This window comes from Solanum tuberosum, unplaced genomic scaffold (assembly GCF_000226075.1).
Source record: "Solanum tuberosum cultivar DM 1-3 516 R44 unplaced genomic scaffold, SolTub_3.0 scf00081, whole genome shotgun sequence".
Taxonomy (NCBI): Eukaryota; Viridiplantae; Streptophyta; class Magnoliopsida; order Solanales; family Solanaceae; genus Solanum; species Solanum tuberosum.
The window spans coordinates 954568-965530 of record NW_006239008.1 but is presented as its reverse complement, the minus strand read 5'-3'; the positions used below and the strand labels follow the sequence as shown (position 1 = coordinate 965530).

Sequence of the window (10963 nt, the reverse complement as noted above, 5' to 3'; positions counted from 1 at the left end):
GTTGAGGATTTTAAAGATTGAGATCATAAGCCTTGGTGGATGTTGAACAATTCAGGTAAATTCACTGTGAGGTTCGCATCGAACTATTGAGACAAAGACATTATATTCTTGATAACTTTTAGAAATTGTGGAATATACGTGTGCCATTTAAAGTCTCATTTTTCTTTTGGTGACTTTAGAAGCAAAGACTATCAATTGGAGAAGTTCTGATGAGATTTGGTATTTGCTAATGAGGTCCTATTTTGTTGTGGTGGAGATGGTGCTCTAGAATCATGTCAACATCTCTTCATTTCTTGCTTTTATGGCTTTAAGAATTTGGAATACTTTTTCTACTATTACAGGGGTTATAAGTCCTTTTTTGCAACTCAAAGATACCATTTTCAAATGGTGGAATACATAGTGCTCCTCTAAGATTAAATATTTATATGACGCCATCTCAATCTTCATTATTTGGAAAATATGAAAAAAGAAAAGAAATACAATTTCATATGGTGGTAGATTGTCCTTTTATGAATGGTTATGGAAGTCACCAAAAATATCTACTCACTGGTAAAGAGAAGGCACCAATGGCTCATGCATATCCCCACAACTTGGCCAATGATAGTTAGATTCTTTGAGCAATACTCCCTCATCATTAATTGTAAGGTTGTCCACAAAACTTACCTAGCTCGAGATATTTCAAATGTAACTACAATGGTGCAACAACATGAAATCATGATCCTTGTTCAAGAGCCTTTTGTATTAAAACTAAAAACAGAAGTTTTGTGCATGCAGATCTAGAAGGCTAGAGAATGGAATAAATTTAATTTAGTGCCAGAAGTTGTAGCTTTAAGAATGAGTCTGGAATGTTGCATTAATCGTAATCACATATCATATTGGAAACTGACTCTTTGAATCTTGAGAAGATTTTGAATGGTATTTGGAAGGTCCCTTGATGAATCTTGATGGAAGTACATCAAATTAATATGATGAGATCTAATGTTATGATAGTGGTGGAACACACATTTTGAGAATGCAACATGGTTGATGATTTCTTTACTAATCATATTTTTAATTTTGTTGGTTCACAAAGTATTGTATATTTAACCTAACAAGACATGCAAGGCATAAGCTAAAACAACTCTCATTTTGGATAAAAATCAATGTACGAATCTCATAATGAGAAAAAGTCAAAATAGAGGTTTCAAGATTACAAGGAATACAATAATCCCATAGAAGACATTATTAAGATGCAACTTGAGTTAAAAGATATTTTGTTAAGAAACGAAATTTATAAATTCATGTTCAAATGCACACTTCAGGTCTTTTATTAGTTGAATGTCCTCCACTTTGCAATGTTGATATCTTCTTATAAGCTCATTACTAATCATAGAGGGGTAAAGGAATCCAATTGACAACTACACTTGCATAGTGTTCTTGCTACTTTTGAGATGCTTAAGAAGTTAGTTCAAACACTCACCCGTGTTCTTTGTTACTATGCAGTGATATCAGCTCTATGAACTTAACTTGTCGGAGGTGAAGAATACAAATTTGTCGGATAACGACTGATGTTTTTGTTAGAATAAGAAAAAAGGTAAACAATTCCTGATTTGCTCATAAGACTTGCAGTCACAGAGTTGAAGAAATCTTAGATGATATTCAATCTTATGTCGTTCGTGAGAGATTTGAATATTTCTAATGAAATCATCCAAAATTGTTTGATCTTTCACTTATGTTGTGACAACTAGAAGTAGATGGATGAGCCCTATCCTCATCTTGTCTCACAACAGCTTGTCAAGCTCTTTTAATTGAGGAGTGAAGTCGTTGAAAATAAAATTTGAGAAATAAAGATTGGACTAGGGATTCTAAATTTTTCCTAATTTTTCATCAAGTCTATATTTATTTTTTGCTTTTCTTTTTGAGAAATTTTCACAAATAGCCATTATAGCAAATTTAATTATGTTTCATAGCTATAGTTTGCATAATTATGGATTGTATCTACAGTTTATGTTTCCTTGTTTGTAGAATTCGCGAGTTTGTATAATTCGGGGGTGAGTTTATATAATTCGCACGTACGTTTATATAATTGAGCTATTTTTGTATAAACTAGAAATAACTAATTTATACAAACATAAACATATGAACTTTAAACAATTATACAAATTATATTATACAAAATTACATCATACAAAATTTATTATACTAATTATGAATTATAAAAATATGTGAATTATACAAACTCGAAACCCTAGCCCACATACTTATCACTGAATGTTAATTGCGAGTGGTAATGAACTAAAACTTTTAGCTATAATGATTAATTAATTAGTATATGTTTGCTTAACCATGTAATTTTCCCTTCTTTTTCTTTTTATTTCAGAGACACTAAACTCTTAGTAAATTAATATAGGTGGAACCATGAAATTTATTTTGTAGAGGCATTATTTAATCGATAAATTAATATTTTATTAATTTAAAGAGTATTTCGAGTTTCGACACCACAATATTCCTTCGAACGTGAAATCTCTGAGAATTTGAATGAGCCTACTTGTGAAAACATTATTCATGAACATGATGAGGTCATGATTAATGATCTTTGATTACCACAAAAAATTGGTCGTTAATAACTTGTTGGATGAGTGAAAAATGATAGATGCTCAGAGGTCCAGATCTTAGAAAAAATTTGTGAATACCACAGGAAAAAAACAATGTTGATGATAAAGTTGAAGATGAAGCACTTATCGCATCTAAAACTCTTCACAATTTTATGAAATAGTTCGAAAAGACAACACCAAAACTTTTGGATGCAGTAAGAAATGTTAGAGATGAGCTTCAACTAGATTTAAATTTTAACAAAAAAATAACACAATAGAATTATATTTCACCGAAATGTCTTAGATATATATTATATATTTGTACTTTTAAAAAAAGTAATAATTTATAATACTAATGAGACCATTTATTTAGATAGGAATCTTCTGAAAATATATTATCTTATTATCTTATCGAAATATGTGTTTTTTTTTCATTAGTCCAAGTCGTTACCAAAAGAAAATATTATCTTAAAGATATTATTAATTAACTGAGTATTAATTTAGTGAGGTTTTAGTATAGTTTATTTGTGATGGTGGGCTATTTGTTTAGGCATGATCTTTTTAAAAAAAGAATATTGTGTATGTGTTAGGCAATTAAATTATTTGAGTTCCATAAGACATAATATTATGCATAGGGAGAGTATATTATAACTCAAACTAGTATTATGATAGTATAAAATATCTTTGCTCCAGTTGGTGGAGGTGAGAAAGATGGTTGGTTTATCTCTGCCCTCAACCTTCACCGGAACTTGCTGGAGAAGAAGACGGAGAATGAACACTCTGTTACTTCCTCCGCCGTCGCAACTGCCTTATCAATTCCGTCGCCGACATCAAATTCTTGGCCAACACTCCTCAACTTCCCATCTATCTATCTCCAACCAATTCAATATAGAAGAAGAAGAAGAGGATGAAGAATACCATATCGGTTCATACTCAAATCAACGCTACGATTTCACTCCTCTCCTTCAATTTCTTTCCACCACCGAACCCAATTCAGATAATTCTTCACCCACACAACTCCACCCCACCGAGTTGCGGCTCGCTGAGTCATATCGAGCTGTGCCCGCTCCACTCTGGCACTCTCTTCTCAAAGGTCTCTCCTCCACCCCATCCTCAATTTCCATAGCCTATGCACTCGTTATATGGCTTCAGAAGCACAACCTTTGTTTCTCTTACGAACTTCTCTACTCTATTCTTATTCACGCGCTCGGACGCTCCGAGAAATTGTACGAGGCTTTTTTGCTCTCTCAGAGGCAAACACTCACCCCTTTAACCTACAATGCACTTATTGGAGCTTGTGCACGAAACGGTGATCTCGAAAAAGCACTTAATTTGATGTGTAGAATGCGCAGAGACGGGTATCAATCTGACTATGTTAATTATAGTTTGATTATTCAGTCCCTTATTCGTAGTAATTCTATTGATTTGACCATGTTACACAAGTTCTGTTATGAAATTGAAGCTGATATGATTGAACTTGATGGCCAATTGTTGAATGATATGATTGTGGGTTTCGCTAAAGCTGGTGATGTTGATAGAGCTTTAGGTTTCATGAGTATTGTTCAAGGTAATGGATTGAGCCCTAAAACAGCTACTGTTGTTAACTTGATATCCGAATTGGGTAATTCAGGCAGGACTGAGGAAGCTGAGGCTATATTTGAGGAGTTGAAAGAAGGCGGGTTAAAGCCAAGGACGAGGGCGTTTAATGCCCTTTTAAAAGGGTATGTTAAAACTGGATCTTTGAAGGATGCTGAGTATATTGTGTCAGAGATGGAGAGTAGTGGGGTCGCACCAGATGAACATACATATAGCTTGCTTATTGATGCTTATGGAAATGCAGGTAGGTGGGAAAGTGCGAGAATTGTGTTGAAAGAAATGGAAGCTAATAATGTTCAGCCAAATTCATTTGTGTTTAGTAGGATCTTAGCTAGTTATCGTGATAGGGGAGAGTGGCAGAGATCATTTCAGGTGCTTAAAGAAATGAAGAATAGTGGGGTCAATCCTGATAGGCAGTTCTATAACATAATGATTGATACTTTTGGGAAGTACAATTGTTTGGATCATGCAATGTCTACATTTGAAAGGATGAAGTTGGAGGAAATTGAACCTGATACTGTTACATGGAACACACTAATAGATTGCCATAGTAAGCATGGCCACCACAATAAGGCGGAGGAGCTGTTTGAGACGATGCAGGAAAGTGGATGTTCTCCCTGCACCACCACATACAATATAATGATTAATTCTTTTGGTGAGCTCGAGAAATGGGAGGAGGTGAAGTGCCTGTTGAGTAAAATGCAGAGTCAGGGCCTACTTCCCAACGTTGTTACATATACCACTCTAATTAATATTTATGGACAGTCAGGAAGGTTCAATGATGCTATTGAGTGCTTGGAGGTAATGAAGTCTGCAGGGTTGAAGCCATCCTCAACCATGTATAATGCCTTGATCAATGCCTATGCACAGAGGGTAAATAACTCTAAACTTATCATGACCTATGATGAGCTGCTTTGTGAAATTTACATAGCTTACTTACTCACACGATATCTTAGGTCATAATTTCCCATAGTAGATATTTATTATGTGTATCCATATAGGTAGTACAAACTAATTGGTTACTTGAGTCAAATTCTTTATGACATGCACGTTTAGGTCACTTCAATTTCAAAACATTGTGAAAAATGATTAACTTAGAGGTATATTTAGTCGCTAGTACACTTACATGAGGTACTGAGTTTGGCAGGAAGTTTCTTAGTTTTGTTAGAGATTATAAGTCAGTGTTGGTAAATGTGAGATTTCCAGAATCACTAGTTTTACTAAAAGACGAATAACTGATTATTAGAAATTTAGAATGAAAAGGTTCTGAATGGAGCAAAATGATTACGAAGATTTATATAGCCAATCTCTCAAGTTAGGCCCCTAGTAAAAACCAAAGATATCAAGAACAAGATTGTGTTACCTCCTAAAGAATGCTCTGTTGGGTTGCAAGGTAAATCTAAACTCACCACACACAGGTGTAAGGAAGATAACATTTCTATATTATTAATAATCTAAGGCTAAGAAAATGACGATAAACCCCTTTATATAAACCCCTTTATGTGAAAAGTTTCTTTCTCCACCTATAGGGATTGTCTGAACAAGCAGTAAATGCCTTTAGGATCATGAAGGGTGATGGTCTAAAGCCCAGCCTGTTAGCTCTCAATTCACTAATTAATGCATTTGGTGAGGATCGGAGAGATGCTGAAGCTTTTGCTGTATTGAAGTATTTGAAAGAAAATGTGAGTTCGCCTTATCTTTTTCCTATACATGGTAAATATACAAATTTCTGTATTTTCTCCCCTTAGTGACTACATATCATTCTAACTTCCATACATATCCTACAACTGCAGGATATGAAGCCGGATGTTGTTACTTACACCACTCTCATGAAAACCTTGATACGTGTGGAGAAGTTTGAAAGGGTAAACACCTACTTTTTATTTATTCTGTTGAGTTGAAGTTTCCATTTTTGTATCTTCTTGATTATTTCTCTTGGTTTTTTCCACCTAATGTCTTACTCTTGGTTCTTCTTTTACGTTAAGTTAGCATATTTCATTATATAAGCTCTGAACCTCAATCTTTTGATGCAGCAAAAAGTATCAAGTTTCTAAAATAAATGGCAGAATTGTAATGAATATCACATTAAGATTGTTATCTTTGTCAAATTTACGGGATTGTGCATTCCTACATCAAAGTTGTGTAGGGATCAGCTAAATATTTTGGCTTTCAGGTTCCAGCTGTTTATGAAGAAATGTTGTTGTGTGGATGCATCCCAGATAGGAAAGCTAGAGCGATGCTACGATCTGCTTTGAGATACATGAAGTCAACATTGAAATTGTAGCAGACTGCAGGTCACTCTAACAATAATGACCTTGATGAATCATGATTTTTCAGTTTTAACTTTAAATTTAAGGTAAGGGAATGTTCTGTATGTATTTGAGTTAACATGTTATTATATTGTGCTTGAGTCAGATAGGAGGATTCAATTAGAAAATCTCTTTCCTGGTGCTTATGTTTTGCTCAAACTAGAAATTTTGAACTTGAAAAATGTAGTCCTTTTTGGGTGTTTGTAATGTAATAACTTATCCTGAATTGTTTAATGTGCAGCTATGTCACAATTCAAGTTTGACAGCTGGATTGGGAGAAATGGAAGTTACACATTGAAGGTTAAGAAAGGATCCCAAGTCCATATTCGTCCCAGCATACTTTCATCTACATACTTGTACAGTTCCTGTAGCTGCAAAGCGAATATTCATTCAGCTTGCCTTTTTTGTGTAACATGTAATTGCAGTGTTTTGAGTCTAGGAACAGAAGTTGCTTTACAGTCCATGTCATATCTTATGATAAGAGGTCACAAATAAAGTCTAGCTTGCAAATAATTGAGCTCCGTAGAAACCTCTAATTGTGGATGTAGACTAAGAGACTTGGCAATGTTTTTTCCAAGGATGTCAGTCAAATGGGCTGAAATGGAGACACTGAAATAGGCTCATCTACCAATTGGGTTGGATTGTTCAAATTTACTTCTGGGGATGGCAATGGGGAGGTGCCGGGTGGGAGTGAGGCGGATTGAGCATAACCCGTAAATTTTTTAATTCACCCCGCCCTTCATAACATTTTTTTCAACCTGTCCCGCATAAACCTGCCCAGTATGAACCCACCCTGCATAACATTTTTAATATCTTCTTTTTCTAGTTAAGTTTGATACTCAAACTAAAATTCATAAGAATAAATTCTTTTTTTCATTAAGTTGTATTAATTTAATAGGATAGTGACTTAAAAATTTATTTTTAGAGTTCAATTGGAAAATATGTAAGAAATTGCGTTATTTTTGTTGAACCATTTTCATTTACGATTTTGAATATTTTAGTAGATTTATAGAAATTATTTTAATAAATAATGCTCTATCACTCTTATAACATGTAAAAAGTTAAAATTAAATTTGAACCCACATAAAATCACATATATCTGCGCCCCGCCTCGCATTAATTTAAAAAAATCCACTTCAACTCGCCCTGCATCCACCCTCCCTGCACAACCTTACACCTGCCCCCGCCTCACATAGCCTTAAACTCACTCGCCCTGCATTCGTCCCGCTCCATTGCAATCCCTATTTACTTTGAGCTAAAAATTAGGTTGGGACATGATTAAACTTGCTTAATCTAAAAAATATTAAGGGTCATTTACATTAATAATATATTATATAATTTTATTTATGAATTATTATCTATACTCTAGTAACCTTACTTTTCTTACCAGGTCCTTTTCTTTTCTTCCGCTTTCTCTCTCCTGTTTTCTAACACCATTTCTCTCTCTCTTTTTATTCATTTTTTTTGTCTCTTTCTTTTTAAAATTTCAATTATTTTAATAATTAATGATGATTTGTGAAGATGAACATTTTTTTTATGAAAATATGATTTTTGACATCATTAATACAATAAATAAATAAAAATTATATTTGTAATACATTTTGAATTCAATACATTATATATATTATATGCATTTTTCAATACACATTGTAAATACATAACTAATATATTTTTAATATAATAATATATTTAACACCGTTAATAAGAGAAAAAAATAAATAACAATTGTAACACATTTGAATTCAATATATTATATATATTATAGACATGTTTCGACATACATGGTGAAATATATAGCTATAACATTTTTAATACAAATATAGTATAAGTATTATATGTGAATTTCAAATACTCCGATACTATTTAAATGAATTTACATTGTTTGAAATGTATTATATTTGTTCTGAAATAACAACAATCGAATTTTTAATAATGTGTAAAATTGAATTTGAATTGTATTACAACTATTTTTTTTTACTAAATACAGTTTTAATACAATTTTTTTAGAGCTTTCACCCTTCTCCGGCGAATCACCACCACCAGACTATTATCAGATTATCAGTATCTCAAGTTTAAATAATTTTATGTTGGTAGAATATATTATATTTGTTTCAGAATAAGAACTATCGAATATATAATAATGTATAATATTGAATTCTACTTGTATTACAACTATCGTTTATGTTTAATATAATTTTAATACAATGTTATTAGAGTTTCAGCTGACTCTCTCTCTCTGAGCACATGTAGCAATATGTGCACCAGCGGATTGTCCCATTAAGTAAATTCTAGAAGAAGAATAAACCATGATATTTCATTCTTAATTAGAGGGAATTATTCATGAGAATGAAGGAGAAAACAACTCGGCTACCTGTTCGGGTCACCTCCATATTCAGCTATCTTGTTACAAACAAAGGAGATACCTTGAGAAGCATCCTTAACCATGTCACTAATTGTCCCCTGAGGAAAATTTCTGCAAACAATTAATGTAACACCTTTAGTTATCAAAAACCAACTAGTGGCTGCATACAAGTACAATTTAAGCGTCCATCGAATGATCCAACATATAGTATATGCAACGTGAGAGAAACAACGGGAGAAAGTTTGACTTGGAATTTTTCTTCCTCGGTTGCGCAAAGCTTACATCACATCTTGGACATTGTTCTTCTCTTAATCCTCTTCAACTTGTTAGATTAATATTTCCCAATCATATTAGCTGGCTCCTTTCGGATGAGTTGGGAGTTATATTGTGAGAAAGATCTTTGTGCTTGGATGCAAGAAAGATTATTTTATGAGGAAAAGAAAATAAGTAATGCTCTTTAGATGCATCATCACATATATGGTAAACCAACACTCTGCTTTTGCCTTTCTGATAGTAGACCAGTTCGTTCTATTGTATCATTACACAGAACAAGATTGTTGTAGGTTGTGAAAGTTACAAGACAGGTATTAGCGAACTTAAAAATTATACCAAGTGTCCAAAAAGCTAACTTCAGTGAATATCAGCAAAAACATAGTAATATTTTTTTCAGATAACGTATCATGTGGTAAATAAGATGAAATGCCTAAATCTTTCCTACGAAAGCAAAAAAACTAAAAACTAATAACTCAGAAATGCGCAAGAAATAGAGAACATGAACTACAAAACTCATACATCTAAACGATCCATCATGCAAATGTACATTAAGCCCAAAAAAGCACTGGTTTTCTCAGATGAAATAGTAATCACCTGTAATCAATGCATGCCACAATAATGTCTCTTTCTGACAATTGTTGTCCTAGAAGAGAACCCCAAGCTTTGTAGCTGTAACACAAAGAAGAAAGAATAACTAAGAACAAAATTTTATCAAACCGTCACTGGCTCGCTTAAACAAGAGAAGGAGTCACTATTTTAACTATGTGTTGATTAATGTTTACAATGTAAGCATAAGAGCTTCTACGGTGTAGCCACGTAGCATAGTAAGCAGCAGGAATAATAATCCTCAAGCATTCATGCTGAAAAGCTAATAGATCAGCTTTCGATGCTTATAATGTGAATGGTGTGAAGAAAATGTAACAGTTTCCACACTTAGCATACAGATAGAAGCTGGCAGCTCATATTATCTCAGACTAGATTTTACAACATAGGATATTCCTCGGTTGTAAGGATAAATGGATGTAATTGAAGGAAATGACTTAATTACGCACCCAATGATCCATGCTCCACCTGTTACAAATGCAACAACTGGCTTTGGCCCGTTCATATTTTTCGGCAGGTATAGATCTAGCCTGCACCATGAGACTTTAACCAGGTATAAATCCATGAAGGCATACAAAAGTATGCTCAAGCATCCTATGAAAATAAGGACTGAATTCCACAAAGTATACCTATTTCTCGGTTGATCACCATAAACAATGCCTCTAAGTACTTGACTGGAATAGAAATAGTAATATCCAACTGCATCAGACAAGCATGATTTATTTATGGGCGTTATATTCTAAAATATGAAGTCAACAAGATATTTAAAATCAGGTGTTCAGATGACATATCTGAGATGTTTCAGACCTTGAATAAAACCAGGTATAAGCAGCATAGCATAACAGCCAAGGGCAAGAAACCTGGCGATCCATCTGTACCCTACCCTGAACAAAGGTGGATAACCAGAAAACATTTAGAAAGTGCCTTTTATATACATTAGACATTAAGATTTGAGATATGAATAGATCCCTACAGCATAGAATATTCAAAGAGTTACTAAGAGAACATTGCAGTGACGTTGATTGGCTAACTATAAAAGTTAATATTAAAAGAGTGCTAGGCATTCTAAAAGCTCCTCTTGAAAGGTTAGGGTGAAATGGAACATTTGGGTGATAAGCAATCAAGTGGTTTCTTTATAACATGTGGAGAAGCTGAATTTTACTAGTCTACTTCAATGGCTCTATTGATATGCAACAATAAAGAATATCTAAGAAGATGTTGTGTAGTGTAAAATTTGATAGGGCGAA

At 33.5% G+C, this 10963-nt stretch overlaps 2 protein-coding genes across 3 annotated transcripts; one reads left to right on the top strand and one right to left on the bottom strand.

Annotated features, from left to right (window-relative positions):
• Positions 1 to 3209: 3209 nt before the first annotated feature.
• On the top strand, positions 3210 to 6991 carry LOC102595862 (pentatricopeptide repeat-containing protein At5g42310, mitochondrial). 2 transcript variants are annotated; one of them, XM_006346633.2, is made up of 5 exons: positions 3211 to 5042; positions 5699 to 5851; positions 5963 to 6034; positions 6343 to 6525; positions 6720 to 6991. In XM_006346633.2, exons 1-4 carry the CDS (start codon positions 3285 to 3287, stop codon positions 6451 to 6453), a joined length of 2094 nt encoding a protein of 697 aa, XP_006346695.1. In that variant the 5' UTR covers positions 3211 to 3284; the 3' UTR covers positions 6454 to 6525; positions 6720 to 6991. The 2 variants fall into 2 exon arrangements, with proteins under 2 accessions (XP_015163893.1, XP_006346695.1); XM_015308407.1 differs by lacking the exons at positions 5963 to 6034; positions 6343 to 6525; positions 6720 to 6991 and having other exon boundaries at positions 3210 to 5042; positions 5731 to 5833.
• Positions 6992 to 8696: 1705 nt separating this feature from the next.
• LOC102599906 (probable isoprenylcysteine alpha-carbonyl methylesterase ICMEL1) lies at positions 8697 to 10629 on the bottom strand. Its single transcript, XM_006346639.1, has 6 exons — positions 10524 to 10629; positions 10346 to 10415; positions 10166 to 10246; positions 9708 to 9782; positions 8850 to 8951; positions 8697 to 8766 (listed from the first exon to the last, which is right to left on the bottom strand). Exons 1-6 carry the CDS (start codon positions 10627 to 10629, stop codon positions 8697 to 8699), a joined length of 504 nt encoding a protein of 167 aa, XP_006346701.1.
• Between the last annotated feature and the right edge of the window lie 334 nt (positions 10630 to 10963).

Excerpts from the sequence above, each read along its gene's own strand:
- LOC102595862 (XM_006346633.2), top strand. The coding sequence starts at position 3,285 with ATGGTTGGTTTATCTCTGCCCTCAACCTTCACCGGAACTTGCTGGAGA. Across the intron at positions 5,043-5,698 it reads TCAATGCCTATGCACAGAGG|GGATTGTCTGAACAAGCAGT; the intron begins GTAAATAACTCT and ends CTCCACCTATAG. Across the intron at positions 5,852-5,962 it reads TGAAGTATTTGAAAGAAAAT|GATATGAAGCCGGATGTTGT; the intron begins GTGAGTTCGCCT and ends CTACAACTGCAG.
- LOC102599906 (XM_006346639.1), bottom strand. The coding sequence starts at position 10,629 with ATGTTTTCTGGTTATCCACCTTTGTTCAGGGTAGGGTACAGATGGATC. Across the intron at positions 10,416-10,523 it reads TATACCTGGTTTTATTCAAG|TTGGATATTACTATTTCTAT; the intron begins GTCTGAAACATC and ends TGTCTGATGCAG. Across the intron at positions 10,247-10,345 it reads GGTGATCAACCGAGAAATAG|GCTAGATCTATACCTGCCGA; the intron begins GTATACTTTGTG and ends CTCATGGTGCAG.